The 17620-nt window shown below is 42.8% G+C and overlaps 1 protein-coding gene across 2 annotated transcripts in view; it reads right to left on the reverse strand.

The window, feature by feature from the left end:
* Positions 1-446: 446 nt before the first annotated feature.
* LOC110492535 (deoxynucleoside triphosphate triphosphohydrolase SAMHD1) overlaps positions 447-17620 on the reverse strand; it is a 33987-nt gene continuing 16813 nt past the window's right edge. For both annotated transcript variants that reach the window (XM_090203776.1, XM_090203777.1), the window contains 12 exons: positions 17432-17547; positions 17289-17359; positions 17020-17175; positions 15705-15805; positions 8062-8170; positions 7691-7782; positions 7396-7511; positions 6826-6965; positions 6617-6712; positions 5832-5936; positions 5599-5736; positions 447-2321 (listed from right to left, as the gene is read on the reverse strand). In XM_090203776.1, coding sequence (XP_090059902.1) covers positions 2169-2321; positions 5599-5736; positions 5832-5936; positions 6617-6712; positions 6826-6965; positions 7396-7511; positions 7691-7782; positions 8062-8170; positions 15705-15805; positions 17020-17175; positions 17289-17359; positions 17432-17547 — 1393 coding nt within the window. In that variant the 3' untranslated portion in view covers positions 447-2168. The remainder of the gene's footprint in view (positions 2322-5598; positions 5737-5831; positions 5937-6616; positions 6713-6825; positions 6966-7395; positions 7512-7690; positions 7783-8061; positions 8171-15704; positions 15806-17019; positions 17176-17288; positions 17360-17431; positions 17548-17620) is intronic.

Consider the following 17620-nt stretch of genomic DNA (forward strand, 5'->3'; position numbering starts at 1 on the left):
ACAACAGAAGTTCATTCCTCTGTGACTACAACTAGAAATAGAATATTGTAATTTCCACAGCAGTCTTGGGCCAGGACAGTCAGCCAATCCTTTCCTGCAAAATCCTTACTCAGACTGACTGGTATTACAGTCTAAGTGTGTCTGTGTGTGTGTGTTTCGGTGTGTGTATCCCTTTGTCAGTGAGCCATGTATTGTATACATACTTAGATATGTGATTGTTGCCAGAGCCGTTTCTGCTTTACAGAAAATCCCCTCTATGGAAAGGGGATGTCTTACCGCCCTCTAGTGGAGAAAGATGTGAAACACTGGATGACGTTCAGACACAGAACTCATCACGTCAGCTTTGAGTTCACCCCTCGAATGGGAGGATTTAGTGAGGGAATGCTAATCTCAGACCTATGCCAAAAGACATCTACACAGAGCTCTAAGAAAACATCACTCAGATAGCCAGGCAGAGAAAATAGTTGTATTTCACAGCTTTTGACAGTTGTACTCTGTATCATAAAATCCCTCAAACGTTGACTGTCTCGACGATTTGTCTTTCATTATATATTTTTTAAAACGAAGCACATAATTAAATCAACAAACATCCCATCAATGAGCAACAGCTGTGGACTCATCTTGATGCAGACTGTATGGTAAACATTGTGTTTATATTGTTTAAATGAAGAGAACAGCCAGACTCACAAAGGTAACATGGATGAAGACACAATGTGATACCGCAGCACTTAGAGAAACACCACACTAATCAGAAACAGTCCAAATCAAAACCAAAAAAAAGTTTCAGGTCTGAATCACACACTGCATGCATTGTGTATGCATAACTGACTACACTACCCACACTGCACTGCACACTGTGACCCATCTCTGTTTGTCAGTTCAAGTGGCCACTTTTAGGAAAATAATCAAATATACACTAGACAGATCTCTGATCTATGTGCTTTAGTCAACCCCTACCTCACCAAACATACTGTACGTAGGTCAACGACCAGGCTAGCTATGGTGGGTGCCTATATATAAACTAAAACCTTGTAGAAACCATGCTTATAAGAAAGACAATGCCCTGAAAGACAAACAATGGTGATACAATACCATGAAACAATTAAATACTCAGCTACAATGTAAAACAAGCATGATTGTCCCACAAGGGTTTGAGAACAACTTTCATCAGGTTGTATAAATATGTAACAGTTGCTGCTAGGCTATCTGAAAGATGCCTGCATGATCATGGCACATCAAGATGCATAGTCAGAGAAAAGTCAGGAATCTGAAAGTCAGGAAGTATTTTCACACTCACAATGCAATACCAATGACATCGATAATTAAATAAGGCAAAATAACCGCACTTAACCTATAACATATGCTTAAAATAAAACAAGATAAAAAGCGAATAAAATAAAGACTATATGATATAATCCCTAACAGAACGGAGCGTGAACAGAACCCTGAGCCAAAGGTCTTCTTCTGGACGTTGCTCCTAGACACTGATCTCCAACTCCCTAATATTCTCTGGTTCATATAGAGTCAATGAACTAAGCAGACCAGACCCAGCTGCTATCCCATTGATGTCCACCCAAAAACTATACTTTGGTATTTGTTTCATTAGACCATTGTTGATATACTCCCAAAATGTTTTGCAAGTCAGCAATCAAGTTCTCAAGATATACTGCATAACTTTCAAAATACAGCCGGTATGATGCTGCATTTTGTATCATACGATGCAAAATAAATCATACAGCTGTATTTCTGTATTTCGAAAGTTAGATATCTTTAACTTGATTGGAGAAATGCAAAACAATTGGTGCCGTATCAACAATGGACTAATGACAAATATGAAAATAGCATTTTGGGTGGAGTTTTCCTTTAAGACGAGAACAATGACAATTGTCTTTCAACGGTAAATGGCCTGAGCAAGACATAATTTATCCACCATCGTTGGTCCCCAACCCCTAGTCCTAGGGAGCACCAGGGTATGCAACGGTTTGTTCCAACCCAGCATCAACACGACTGATTCAGCTACTCAATGAATCATTATAACCTAGACTAGCTGAATCAGGTGTGTTAGTGCTGGGTTGGAACAAAACCTTGCATACCCTGTAGCTCTCCAGAACCAGGATTGGTGACAACTGCCATAAGAAGTAAACAGACAGATCCTCTTTCTCATCCTCCTAAAAGAGTCTGGCTTTTGCCTTCTGTTGTCCAATGTTGACTGCAGCCCTGCTTCTTCCTCCCTGGCTATCCAATTCATCATCGTTCTCATCATCATTGTGGGCCCAGCTTCGCTTCAGAGGGGTGAGCTCCGGTGCAATCGAATCTCCATCCTAAACAAACGCGAACACAAACAGAAAGCAAGTTACAGACTCCTCTTTAAAGCTCAGTTGTCCTGAGTCTTCACAACACTGCCAGGACCTAGGATCAAGGGAGACACTCAAGTTTTTTAATACTATATCTCTTAACACATTGATGAAAATAGTCATGGCCTCTAAACCTTCAAGCTGCATACTGGACCCTATTCCAACTAAACCACTGAAAGAGCTGCTTCCTGTGCTTGGCCCTCCTATGTTGAACATAATAAACGGCTCTCTATCCACCGGATGTGTACCAAACTCACTAAAAGTGGCAGTAATAAAGCCTCTCTTGAAAAAGCCAAACCTTGACCAGGAAAATATAAAAAACTATCAGCCTATATCAAATCTCCAATTCCTCTCAATTAATAAAAAAAAAGCTGTTGCGCAGCAACTCACTGCCTACCTGAACACTAACAACGTATTCGAAACGCTTCAGTCTGGTTTTACACCCCATCATAGCACTGACTGCACTCGAAGGTGGTAAATGACCTTTTAATGGCGTCAGACCGAGGCTCTGCATCTGTCCTCATGTTCCTAGACCTTAGTGCTGCTTTTGATACCATCGATCACCACATTCTTTTGGAGAGATTGGAAACCCAAATTGGTCTACACGGACAAGTTCGGGCCAGGTTTAGATCTTATCTGTCGGAAAGATATCAGTTTGTCGTCAGACAAATCAGCTGTAAGTTTCGGTGTCCTCAAGGTTCCATTTTAGTGATGTCATTCGGAAACAATATTAACTTTCACTGCTATGCGGACGATACACAGCTGTACATTTTCAATAAAACATGGAGAAGCCCCAAAATGTCCCTCCATGGAAGCCTAGTTTTCAGACAAAGGAAGTTTAACTTAATTTTTTACTTTTAAATTAGGACAAAAAAAAGAGATGCTATTTCTAGGTCCCAAGAAACAAAGATATCTTCTGTTGGATCTGACAATTCATCTTAATGGTTGTACAGTCGTCTCAAATAAAACTGAAGGACCTTGGTGTTACTCTGGACCCTGATCTCTCTTTTCACGAACATATCAAGACTGTTTCAAGGACAGCTTTTTTCCAGCTAAGTAACATTGCAAAAATCTGAAACTTAATCCAAATGAATGACAAATGAATCCATGCTTTTGTCACTTATAGATTAGACTACTGCAATGCTCTACTCTCCGGCTAAAGCACTAAATAAACTTCAGTTAGTGCTAAACACAGCTGCTAGAATCTTGACGAGAACCAGAAAATTTGATCACATTACTCCAATGCTAGCCTCTCTACACTAGCTTCCTGTGAAGGCTAGGGATGATTTCAAGGTTTTACTGCTAACCTACAAAGCATTACATGGGCTTGCTCCTACTCATCTTTCCGATTTGGTCCTGCCATACATAACTACATGTATGCTACGGTCACAAGACACAGGCCTCCTAATTGTCCCTAGAATTTCTAAGCAAACAGCTGGAGGCAGGGCTTTCTGCTGTAGAGCTCCATTTTTATGGAATGGTCTGCTTATCCATGTGAGAAACGTAGACTCAGTCTTGACCTTTAAGTCTTTATCGAAGACTTCTCTCTTCAGTAAGTCCTATGATTGAGTGTAGTCTGGCCCAGGAGTGTGAAGGTGAATGGAAAGGCTCTGGAGCAACAAACCGCCCTTGCAGTTTCTGCCTGGCCGGTTCCCCTCTCTCTGCCTCTAACCCTATTACGGGGGCTGAGTCACTGGCTTACTGGTACTCTTCCGTGCCGTCCCAAGGAGGGGTGTGTCACTCGAGTGGGTTGGTCTCTAACGTGATCTTCCTGTCCGGTGTGGCTCCCCCCTCGGGTTCGTGCCGTGGGGGAGATCTTCGTGGACTATACTTGGCCTTGTCTCAGGGTAGTAAGTTGGTGGTTGAAGATATCGCTCTAGTGGTGTGGGGGCTGTGCTTCGGCAAAGTGGGTGGGGTTATATCCTGCCTGGTTGGCCCTGTCCGGGGGTATAGTTGGATGGGGCCACAGGGTCTCCCAACCCCTCCTGTCTTAGCCTCCAGTAATTATGCTGTAATAGTTTGTGTCGGGGGGCTAGGGTCAGTCTGTTATATCTGGAGTATTTCTCCTGTCTTATCCGGTGTCCTGTATGCTCCCTCTAATTCTCGCTGTCTCTTTCCTCGGAGGACCTGAGCCCCAGGACCATGCCTCAGGACTACCTGGCCTGATGACTCCTTGATGTCCGCAGTCCACTTGGTCGTGCTGCTGCTCCAGTTTCAACTGTTCTGCCTGTGGCTAGGGAACCCTGACCTGTTCACCGGACGTGCTACCTTGTCCAGGGACCTGCTGTTTTCGACTCTTTCTCTACCGCACCTGCTGTCTCTAACTCTGAATGATCGGCTATGAAAAGCCAACTGACATTTACTCATGGAGGTGCTGACCTGTTGCACCCTCTACAACCACTGTGATTATTATTATTTGACCCTGCTGGTCATCTATGAACCTGGCATAGCCAGAAGAGTACTGGCCACCCCTAGGAGCCTGGTTCCTCTCTAGGTATCTTTCTAGGTTCCTGCCTTTCTAGGGAGTTGTTCCTAGCCACCGTGCTTCTACATCTGCATTACTTGCTGTTTGGGTTTTTTGGCAGGGTTCTTGTATAATCACTTTGTGACCCAGCTGATGGACTACAAAAAGCATACAAACAACATACAAAAGCATGTTTTTGATTGATTATGTGTGATGCAGGTAAGCTGGTCATAGCTAGCTGGCTTAGCCTTGCACTCGAATGTCATCATCTGTCAACTGTTCTGCCTGCAGCTATGGAACCCTGACCTGTTCACTGGACGTGCTACCTGTCCCAGACCTGCTGTTTTCAACTCTCTAGAGACAGCCGGAGCGGTAGAGATACTCTTAATGATTGGCTATGAAAAGCCACCTGACATTTACTCCTGAGGTGCTGACTTGTTGCACCCTCGTCAACTACTGTGATTATTATTATTTGACCATGCTGGTCATTTATGAACATTTGAACATCTTGGCCATGTTCTGTTATAATCTCCACCCGGCACAGCCAGAAGAGGACTGGCCAGGGTTTTGGCCTTTTCTAGGGAGTTTTTCCTAGCCACCGTGCTTCTACACCTGCATTGCTTGCTGTTTGGGGTTTTAGGCTGAGTTTCTGTACAGCACTTTGAGATATCAGCTAATGTAAGAAGGGCTTTATAAATAAATGTGATTTTCCCCACACAACGCTAACAGTTTGAGATAGAGATCCATACAGTAAATGAAAGAGATAAGAGGCCTCCTGACCTGAGGCTTGGAGAAGTTGTTGTCCATGCACCACTTGACATAGTTAATCTTAGCTGCCTCCACGGTCTTCTCATCTCTCTTCTTAAAGTAGACCCTGATCAGCTGCTCAGCAAACTGATCTGGCAGCATCTGAGACACCTACAGGGGAGAACAATCATGTAAAATAATGTTTTCAAGATCCAAAAAGAACAGACTATTTCTAAAAATATTTGAGAGTGAATTGTAGCATTGACCTGGTTCCTGCTGATCTGGGTGGTTTTGGTTGGGGTATTCTTACAGTAGAAACGCATGTTGTTGATGGGGTTCTTCTCCTTCATACCCCAGTCCATGTTGATGATCTGATGAAGAGAAAGAAAGAGGGACAGAAAGAGAGAGCGAGAGATAGATAAAGAGTATTGCTGAGCGATTAGTGCTTTTCTAGGTCGGTTCGGTTATTTAAAAAAGAGTCCCGGTTTTCGATATCAATCATTTTTGTAAAACACATGCATTATGAAATAATGACGAAATATTTGAGCTTTTTCATTGAGAAGGATTTGATTTCTCTCTAGAGAAACGGCATGTTGGGTTCACAAAAAACATAGAACTAAATAGAAATCAAGTTATTAAACCAACGTTGGTCAATTAGTTGTTAAATAACCCCCCCCCCCCCCAAAAGAAACTGATGGTGGTTAATCTGGCCTTCATGGCAACATGTCCTCTTAAATCTCCACAGTCAGAAGAGGACAGAGCCTGGTTCCTCTCTAGGTTTCTTCCTAGGTTCCTTCTTTTCTAGGGAGTTTTTCCTAGCCACCGTGCTTCTACATCAGCATTGCTTGCTCTTTATAGTTTTAGGCTGAATATCTGTAAAACACTTTGTGACAACTGCTGAGGTCAAAAGGGCTTTATAAAAATAAATTTTATTGATTGACATATTTCCAATAAAGCCAACGATAATAAAGGGTTATCTATAGACGGGCTTGTTATGTGACCTGTGTCTTCGATCAGTTCCCTGAGTGAGGTGAAAAGACTGGACACTCACATTGACTACAAAGTCCCCTGGCTCTAGAGTGACGCCCTGGAGGTCGCTCTCAGGCCTGCACGTCGCCAATTCACTTGCCCATTTCTGGAGCTGTTCCTGGGCGAGAAAAGAGGAGGATGAGAGGCACATAATATGGATCTTCTAAAAAAGCTCACCTAGAAAGCCATGGGAGGATATTCACCCTCCATCCCCCAGACATGCACACACACCTGTGAGACCTCCACACGTTTCTTGGCTTGGGTCTGTCCCATATTCTTGTAGAGGTTTCTGCAGGTGATGTTGTGGAGGATCTTTCTGGCCTCTGCCAGCTCAGAGGATGACGAGTACAGGATCTGCTCAAACACATGGTCTACATGGAGAGGGGGGAGAGAGACAGGAGAGAGACCAGGAGAGGAGACGGAGAGAGACCAGGAGAGGGGACAGGAGAGAGACCGGGAGAGGAGACGGAGAGAGACCGGGAGAGGGGACAGGAGAGAGACAGGAGAGGAGACGGAGAGAGACCAGGAGAGGGGACGGAGAGAGACAGGAGAGGAGACAGGAGAGGGACAAGGAGTGGGGGAAGAGAAGAGGTTAATCATGCAAACCAAACCCAGGCAGTGATTATGGACATGAACGTGACAGAGAACCAGGTCTGGCAAATCCAGCCTGTTAGGGCAGCCATGACACCTAGAAAAAAAAGAAAAAACCTGACAACCAAAGAGGTTTGAACCATATAATGAGAGTGAGTAGACAAGACCAGAGCCATTCTACATATTATATTTCTATGCGGTTGAACTGACCAGTGAGTTTAGTGTAGGCCTCCATGTCATTTATTGCTGTGGAGATGGTGAACATTTTCCCCTCTGAACCTTGAATCTGGATGTGGGGTTCTGCCTTGATGAAGGCCTCTGTGATCCTGAATCAATACAGACAGGCACACACGCACTTAAATCAAACATGTCATTTTTAATCCAGAACATACAGCAGAAAAGCACCTGAATGTCTGAGAACCTGTATGTATGACTATATAAGAGATCGTAAGTCAGCTAGATATTTAACAGTAGAATGAATAGCTGTTCATGTGAGAGCACTTACATTGTCTCTATTATGTGTCCCACTTTGTGCTGGTAGGCTTTTCTGTGGAGGTAGTTGCGTGTGTGGAACATGTCGTACAGATTACCCACTTCCTGTATGTGGACAACACACATGGATATCACTGGTAACGGAAGTGACCTTGTCCGAGCGGCCCATAGGGCAGGAGCCCATCTCCTGATTCTGTAGTGTGAGGCAGCTTGATGTACATGTACACCCCCTAGACAGGACGCTAGTCGATAGCTGGGCCTAGTCTACATCACCACCAAACTAGGCTAATACCTCATTACTTCACCAAGTTGAATGAAAAGGTAAATGAAAACATAACAATGAAGGGAATGAATGAGATGTGAAATCTAGGGCCAAGCCTTCACCTTTTCTCTGGTGCAGATCTGCTTCTTCCCATCTACCTCACACACACGAGCAAACTTGAGGAAGCGATGGTAGTCAAAGTTATTCGGGATGCCCAGGTGGTAGCAGTCCCTATGGGGAGGGAAAGAGAGTGTTGGTTTGGTCTTCAGTTTATTAATACTGCTTAAGTACCCATTTTGTTTAAATGTGTTTAAACTGCTGTCCTGCCGTTATACTCCTGATGTAATGTATGTTCCTGTTGTCATTTAAGTAAAACATGTTTTTTTTTTTTTTTAAAGAGCTCACTAAACAAAATGTACATTTGTATTCATTTCCTCTGCACTACAATAAAACATATTTGAGAAAGAAAGAGAGGGAGAGAGATTATAGATGGAAAGTTGCCCAAAGTGCACTTTTTTCCCTATTATAAATTGGGTGGTTGGAGCCCTGAATGCGGGCAATCTGGACCCTCTCTTTCTGCCAAAATTATCCACTGAAATTGTTGCAACCCCATTACTAGCCTGTTCAACCTCTCATATCGTCTGAGATTCCCAAAGATTGGAAAGCTGCCGCGGTCATCCCCCTCTTCAAAGGGGGGCACTCTGTTATAGACCCAAAAGGTTATAGACCTATATATCCATCCTGCCCTGACTTTTTTCTAAGATCTACAAAAGCCAAGTTAACAAACAGATCACCGACCAGTTCAATTCTCAGGCAGACTCTTTTCTCTCTGTGTGTGTGTGTGTGTGTGTATAGGTGTGTATATATATATACACACATATACAAGAAAAAAGTATTTGATCCACTGCTGATTTTCTACGTTTGCACACTGACAAAGAAATGATCAGTCTAGAATTTTAATGGTAGTTTTATTTGAACAGAGACACAAAATCCAGAAAAACACATGTCAAAAATGTTATAAATTTGCATTTTAAATTAGGGAAATAAGTATTTGACCCCCTCTGAATCAGAAAGATTTCTGGCTCCCAGGTGTCTTCTATACAGGTAACGAGCTGAGATTAGGCGCACATGTAAAAAAACATTTTGTTGGTGGATCAGCTAAATATCGCAGAAAGAATATTGGTTCCATCAATGTAATTGGGGGATATATGTTTTTGGTAAATATATATATATCCATACACACATGCATACATATACATACCTATATAGACATACCTACATACACATACCTATATAGACATACCTACATACACATACCTATATAGACATACCTACATACACATACCTATATAGACATACACATACCTATATAGACATACCTACATACACATACCTATATAGACATACCTACATACACATACCTATATAGACATACCTACATACACATACCTATATAGACATACCTACATACACATACCTATATAGACATACCTACATACACATACCTATATAGACATACCTACATACACATACCTATATAGACATACCTACATACACATACCTATATAGACATACCTACATACACATACCTATATAGACATACCTACATACACATACCTATATAGACATACCTACATACACATACCTATATAGACATACCTACATACACATACCTATATAGACATACCTACATACACATACCTATATAGACATACCTACATACACATACCTACATACACATACCTACATACACATACCTACATACACATACCTATATACACATACCTATATACACATACCTATATACACATACCTATATAGACATACCTACATACACATACCTACATACACATACCTACATACACATACCTACATACACATACCTACATACACATACCTATATACACATACCTATATACACATACCTATATAGACATACCTACTTTTGTAAAGAATATACCTTTATTATTATTCCCCGCAAACCTTCAAACGACTTGAACCTTCCTATTCTCATAGCTTCTACAGATTGTAAATTAAAAATATTTGTTTTTGCTAAAATAATTATTATATTATTGATTATGGCTTTTCAAATCACCCAGTATTGCTATCTGCAGCATTAGTTCTAGGCAAATGTTGCAATTCTTCAGCCATTCCTAGACCTGTGACCAAAAACGAGCCTCATATGGACAATACCAAAATAAATGATCTAATGACTCTGCCTCACAGCAGAATCTGCAGAGCTGGGATCAATCGAAAGTGGGCCGGTGTAATATGAATAAAGAGAAAAAGGCCCTTCTTGAACATTGTAGCAAAAGCCAAAAAAGATCAGACCCTCCCTCAGTGGCCGGTCCAGATCCAGAGCCACATTCATGGGCTCTAAGACCAACTATTGACTGAGGAATGAAAGAAACTGCCACAACAGCAAGTGACCAGCAGAGGGAGCCAAATGCACAGGAACTACAAGTACTGGGCATTAAACAAGAACCAACCTACAGGAAGACTGAGGAGGAGTGGTATGAACAGACCTACCAAACCAATGCCCCAACGGAAGAATACTTAGTTCCTTCAGCACTGATGCCCAACATTGGACTAAGTGCTACTTAATCTTGAGCAAAAAGTGGCAAGGACATAATGTCCCGAGCTGGCAAGTCTGTCGTTCTGCCCCTGAACAGGCAGTTAGCCCACTGTTCCTAGGCAGTCATTGAAAATAAGAATTTGTTCTTAACTGACTTGCCTAGTTAAATAAAGGTAAAATAAAATAAATAAAAAATCTTGGCACACCGTGTTAAGATAGATTGCACTCCCAAACATCTTCCCCCAAACTGAGTGTCTAAAAGAGGTATACAAGGAGGAGAGATCAGTGCCTAGGCATGATCCTCAACCCATATGATTTGGACATCATAGAGAATCATCAGACAAGGTAAATTACTGTTTGTATTGACTACTTTGACATCAAGGCACGAACAAACTATTGACTGGTATATCTAAAGAATTGTGTTGTACACTGGAAGCTCACGCCACACAAAAAGAATACGAGAACAAGGTTGTGAAAGAGAGAACTATACCCCTCAACAGCGTGAGGGAGCAACAAGTTCCATCTTTGGTGTGTCAATGACAATTGCAGTTTGGCAAGATGGAAAAAGCCCAGAAATAAGTAAGCCTCGTAGTAGCCGAGGGTCGATACAAGGGAATCAATATCTAAACAGTAGGCAGTAAAAAGTGTAACCATAGGAAATTCGGACTAAATAAGAAAATTATAGTATTATAAAACAGCAGGGGCTGCAAAAATATTAGTACTCTTATAAAGAGCAGTTTGGGGAAGGACCAAGGGAATAGAGCTTTAAATATATGGGTGTTTGCTTTGTTTAAGAGTTAGAAGTAGTGTGTTAAGCCATTTACATTTGCAATATTATTTGGCATAGTATAGCGCATTAAGGATTGATTGAGCATTATTGATGTATTGGGACTGTAGAACCATTGAATTGTAGTAATGTGTATAAGACAAAAAACAGTGACTTAATAAAAGCTTGAAACTTTGACAACTAGGCATGATTAACGATCTGGAGAGCAAACGCCTTTGACACTGAACAGAAAGTGACCCTGGTTATAGGTTAACGTGATTGCACTAAAGAATATATCATTGTGTGGACAATAATATATCTTTGGCAAAGTCAAATACATATAGCAATACTAGTTTCCCAGTGACTACTAGCTGACGAGCATAATAACTAACAGAAAATAAGTTTAGGTATTGATATATAAAAGAGGAAGACACAAGGTAAGGGAGTATAGGAAGAATCTATAAACATAAAGAAATAAAGTACTCATCTATCCAAGGCCCCACACTAGACCGGGAAATAAGGGAGTGACAACGTGAACGAAGGAACAAACCCAACTCACACGAAGGGCCATTACAAATACATAGAAGAGTTGGTAGGAGCGCACGGCAAGGCCCTTGTTACACCGGACTAAAATCCTAAAGTACTCTGCCTAGCCAGAGGCCCTTGTTACACCGAAGTGACTAAAATCCTACAGTACTCTGCCTAGCCAGAGGCCCTTGTTGCACCGAAGTGACTAAAATCCTACAGTACTCTGCCTAGCCAGAGGCCCTTGTTGCACCGAAGTGACTAAAATCCTACAGTACTCTGCCTAGCCAGAGGCCCTTGTTGCACCGAAGTGACTAAAATCCTACAGTACTCTGCCTAGCCAGAGGCCCTTGTTGCACCGAAGTGACTAAAATCCTACAGTACTCTGCCTAGCCAGAGGCCCTTGTTGCACCGAAGTGACTAAAATCCTACAGTACTCTGCCTAGCCAGAGGCCCTTGTTGCACCGAAGTGACTAAAATCCTACAGTACTCTGCCTAGCCAGAGGCCCTTGTTGCACCGAAGTGACTAAAATCCTACAGTACTCTGCCTAGCCAGAGGCCCTTGTTGCACCGAAGTGACTAAAATCCTACAGTACTCTGCCTAGCCAGAGGCCCTTGTTGCACCGAAGTGACTAAAATCCTACAGTACTCTGCCTAGCCAGAGGCCCTTGTTGCACCGAAGTGACTAAAATCCTACAGTACTCTGCCTAGCCAGAGGCCCTTGTTGCACCGAAGTGACTAAAATCCTACAGTACTCTGCCTAGCCAGAGGCCCTTGTTACACCGAAGTGACTAAAATCCTACAGTACTCTGCCTAGCCAGAGGCCCTTGTTACACCGAAGTGACTAAAATCCTACAGTACTCTGCCTAGCCAGAGGCCCTTGTTACACCGAAGTGACTAAAATCCTACAGTACTCTGCCTAGCCAGAGGCCCTTGTTGCACCGAAGTGACTAAAATCCTACAGTACTCTGCCTAGCCAGAGGCCCTTGTTGCACCGAAGTGACTAAAATCCTACAGTACTCTGCCTAGCCAGAGGCCCTTGTTACACCGAAGTGACTAAAATCCTACAGTACTCTGCCTAGCCAGAGGCCCTTGTTGCACCGAAGTGACTAAAATCCTACAGTACTCTGCCTAGCCAGAGGCCCTTGTTACACCGAAGTGACTAAAATCCTACAGTACTCTGCCTAGCCAGAGGCCCTTGTTGCACCGAAGTGACTAAAATCCTACAGTACTCTGCCTAGCCAGAGGCCCTTGTTGCACCGAAGTGACTAAAATCCTACAGTACTCTGCCTAGCCAGAGGCCCTTGTTGCACCGAAGTGACTAAAATCCTACAGTACTCTGCCTAGCCAGAGGCCCTTGTTGCACCGAAGTGACTAAAATCCTACAGTACTCTGCCTAGCCAGAGGCCCTTGTTACACCGAAGTGACTAAAATCCTAAAGTACTCTGCCTAGCCAGAGGCCCTTGTTACACCGAAGTGACTAAAATCCTACAGTACTCTGCCTAGCCAGAGGCCCTTGTTACACCGAAGTGACTAAAATCCTAAAGTACTCTGCCTAGCCAGAGGCCCTTGTTGCACCGAAGTGACTAAAATCCTACAGTACTCTGCCTAGCCAGAGGCCCTTGTTGCACCGAAGTGACTAAAATCCTACAGTACTCTGCCTAGCCAGAGGCCCTTGTTGCACCGAAGTGACTAAAATCCTACAGTACTCTGCCTAGCCAGAGGCCCTTGTTACACCGAAGTGACTAAAATCCTACAGTACTCTGCCTAGCCAGAGGCCCTTGTTACACCGAAGTGACTAAAATCCTACAGTACTCTGCCTAGCCAGAGGCCCTTGTTACACCGAAGTGACTAAAATCCTACAGTACTCTGCCTAGCCAGAGGCCCTTGTTGCACCGAAGTGACTAAAATCCTACAGTACTCTGCCTAGCCAGAGGCCCTTGTTGCACCGAAGTGACTAAAATCCTACAGTACTCTGCCTAGCCAGAGGCCCTTGTTACACCGAAGTGACTAAAATCCTACAGTACTCTGCCTAGCCAGAGGCCCTTGTTGCACCGAAGTGACTAAAATCCTACAGTACTCTGCCTAGCCAGAGGCCCTTGTTACACCGAAGTGACTAAAATCCTACAGTACTCTGCCTAGCCAGAGGCCCTTGTTGCACCGAAGTGACTAAAATCCTACAGTACTCTGCCTAGCCAGAGGCCCTTGTTGCACCGAAGTGACTAAAATCCTACAGTACTCTGCCTAGCCAGAGGCCCTTGTTGCACCGAAGTGACTAAAATCCTACAGTACTCTGCCTAGCCAGAGGCCCTTGTTGCACCGAAGTGACTAAAATCCTACAGTACTCTGCCTAGCCAGAGGCCCTTGTTGCACCGAAGTGACTAAAATCCTACAGTACTCTGCCTAGCCAGAGGCCCTTGTTGCACCGAAGTGACTAAAATCCTACAGTACTCTGCCTAGCCAGAGGACGGGATTAGAGGCTTTTGCTGCAGGCGACGGGCAACAGTCAGCACTGTGACAACATAGGATGAGACATTCGTACCAATTTACTAGAGAACCAGTTTGGATTGAAGTATAACTTTTGTATGACTGATGCCTTTAGTGAGAGGTCTAATGCTTTAATATTTAATAATTTCTGCCCTCCGAAATTCATATATATATTTAATTTTCTGGCTTGCCGTTCCAAATAAAATGTAATATTTTTTGTTCATATAATTTAAAAAGCAGGTCACTAGGTGTAGGTAAAACCATAAGCAAATAGGTAAACTGATATGACTAAAGAGTTAATCAGGGTGATATTTCCACAAATAGACAGGTATTTTCCTTTCCATGGCAGCAAATGTATTGGAGTGAGATCATTTTTCTTTTGGGATTTGTATACCGAGTATGTCCACATCTCCGTCAGACCATTTAATTGGTCAACTACATGGTAATGTACAATTTGCATTTGTTAGTGATCCAATACGTAATATAGTACATTTATCATCATTTTGTTTTAATCCAGAGAGATTAGCAAAAGTATCTAGATCCTCTATGAGGCCGTGGAGAGACTAATTGTGGTTTTAAAAGAAAACATGAATCATCAGCGTACAATGACACCTTAGTTTTTAAGCCACGGATTTCTAATCCCTTAATATTATTGTTTGATCTAATCTTAACAGCTAACATTTCAATGGCAATAATAAATAGATATGCCGATAGTGGACAACCTTGTTTTACTCCTCTAGAGAGTTTAACATTTTCTGAGATGTAGCCATTATTTACTATTTTACACCTAGGTTTACTATACATAACTTTAACTCATTTTATAAGAGATTGAAAATTGAAATAATTTTATTTTAATGGACATTTCTTTTTGCTTTTCTTAAAAATAAAAAATAGATTTCTAAGTGACCCCAAACTTTTGAACGGTAGTGTACACCAGTGGTCCTATGTATTGTTAGATCTCTAATAGAGCCCCACAGTGGAGGGGTCATATTACCCATGAAACCTAATGGTCAAACAAGGAAATGGTTCCAATCATTTTTCCCAATAGTGGATTTTAGAAACACTTAAAATAAGGGCTGTGTTTCCTGTAGGCTTACCCTGGTGTGGTGTTTTGATAACCATGTAAAGCTCTTGGACAAGGTGACTTTTATCAACAGTCGGCTCTAAATACAGGCAAATATATTGATAAAAGTCACCCTGTCCTCGAGAGATTTACACAGTTATCAGAACGAAACACAGCGCTTACTTTAGGTGTTTATAAAATCCCTTACGGGAAAAAGGATTAGAACCATTTCCCTGTTTGACCGCTAGGTTTTATGGGTATTATGACACATACTGTGGTACTCTATATAGCTTACTCCAGTAACTGATGATGGTTTCTAAGAGAGATCAACTCCAACTGGGGGACTCACCTGGCGAAGTAGTCCCACTTGTCCACATCGATGCCGCTCATTTTGTTGGCCACAATCTCATAGAGGAAAGACTTATCCTCTGGACGGCCCTTATAAGGCCACTGTGGAAAGACAACAGACTCAGAATTAGACTAATCCTTTGAAATCCGAGCATGTACAGTAACTCTAAATTATTAGTTCAAGGGATACTTAACCGGAGTGTTTATTTGATTTATTTCACCTTTATTTAACAACCACGACCTGGCTAATATAAAGCAGTGCGGCAAAAACAACAGAGTTACAAATGGGATAAACAAACATACAGTCAATAACACAAAATAAAAAATATATATACAGTGTGTGCAAATGTAGTAAGATTAGGGAGGTAAGGAAAAAAAAATAGGCCATAGTGGCGAAATAATTACAATTTAGAATTAACACTGGAGTGAGAGATGTGCAGATGAGGTGCAAGTAGAGATACTGGGGTGCAAAAATATATAACAATATGGGAACGAGGTAGTTGGTTGGGCTATTTACAGATGGTCTGTGTACAGGTGCAATGATCGGTTGGTCAATGATCAGCTGCTCTGACAGCTGATGCTTAAAGTTAGAGCGGAAGATATGTCTCTTTTTGCAATTCGTTCCAGTCATTGGCAGCAGAGAACTGGAAGGAAAGGCTTTTGGGGACCAGTGAAATATACCTGCGGGAGCGCATGCTCTAGGTGGGTGTTGCTACGGTGACCAGTGAGCTGAGATAAGGCGGGGCTTTACCTAGCAAAGACTTATAGATGACCTGGAGCCACTGGTAGGTTAGCAGTAGTTTCACAAGCTAATGCTAATTAGCATATCCAGAAGTTCAAGAGTTTGAATTCAACCTGTAGTCAATACACTGCTAGTAACCATCAGTAAATCATATTCATAAAGTACTTCACAAAATGTTGATTGATGCTTAAATTCTTAATTGATTGAGGCTGATTGACTAGCTAGCTGACTCACCCCCTGTCTGAGAGGGACAGTGTTCCTGACTCACCCCCTGTCTGAGAGGGACAGTGTTCCTGACTCACCCCCTGTCTGAGAGGGACAGTGTTCCTGACTCACCCCCTGTCTGAGAGGGACAGTGTTCCTGACTCACCCCCTGTCTGAGAGGGACAGTGTTCCTGACTCACCCCCTGTCTGAGAGGGACAGTGTTCCTGACTCACCCCCTGTCTGAGAGGGACAGTGTTCCTGACTCACCCCCTGTCTGAGAGGGACAGTGTTCCTGACTCACCCCCTGTCTGAGAGGGACAGTGTTCCTGACTCACCCCATGTCTGAGAGGGACAGTGTTCCTGACTCACCCCCTGTCTGAGAGGGACAGTGTTCTGTGGTCCAGCAATCTGTTCCTTGATGAAGACCAGGTCATCAGGTAGGACCAGGCCATGATCCTTCATCACTGGCTCCAAGGCATTCACAGACACCAGATGGTCAAACATCGCAAGTGACGCATTCTCATGCTGTAACACACACACATACATACATATACATGTGACATGGACATTCTCGCGCCCACACAGGAAGATGAGGAGAGAAGGCTATGACAAGAAAGAGGAGGTTATTGTAGTCTTACCTTCCACTTGGACTTTGGATGCATTTTGGGGATGAACATGCTATCAAACATATGGGAGAAAGGACCATGACCTGGAAAGAGATCACATTCAACAGAATAAGATTGGAAAAGAGGGAGGGAAGGAGGGAGAGAGTGAGACTCACCCAGGTCGTGACAGAGCCCAGCAATCTGGACACACAGGATGTCTCTACTGGAGATGAGGAGCTCCGGTTGTCTCTCATTCAACTCCTGGACCAGCCGACCTGCTAGGTAGCCCACCCTGAAAACACATAACCACAACACAACCAATTAATAACCATTGTACAACCGATTAAACCTGCCAGGCAACCAGG

This window comes from Oncorhynchus mykiss, chromosome 16 (assembly GCF_057628025.1).
Source record: "Oncorhynchus mykiss isolate SJ-2025 chromosome 16, ASM5762802v1, whole genome shotgun sequence".
NCBI lineage: Eukaryota > Metazoa > Chordata > Actinopteri > Salmoniformes > Salmonidae > Oncorhynchus > Oncorhynchus mykiss.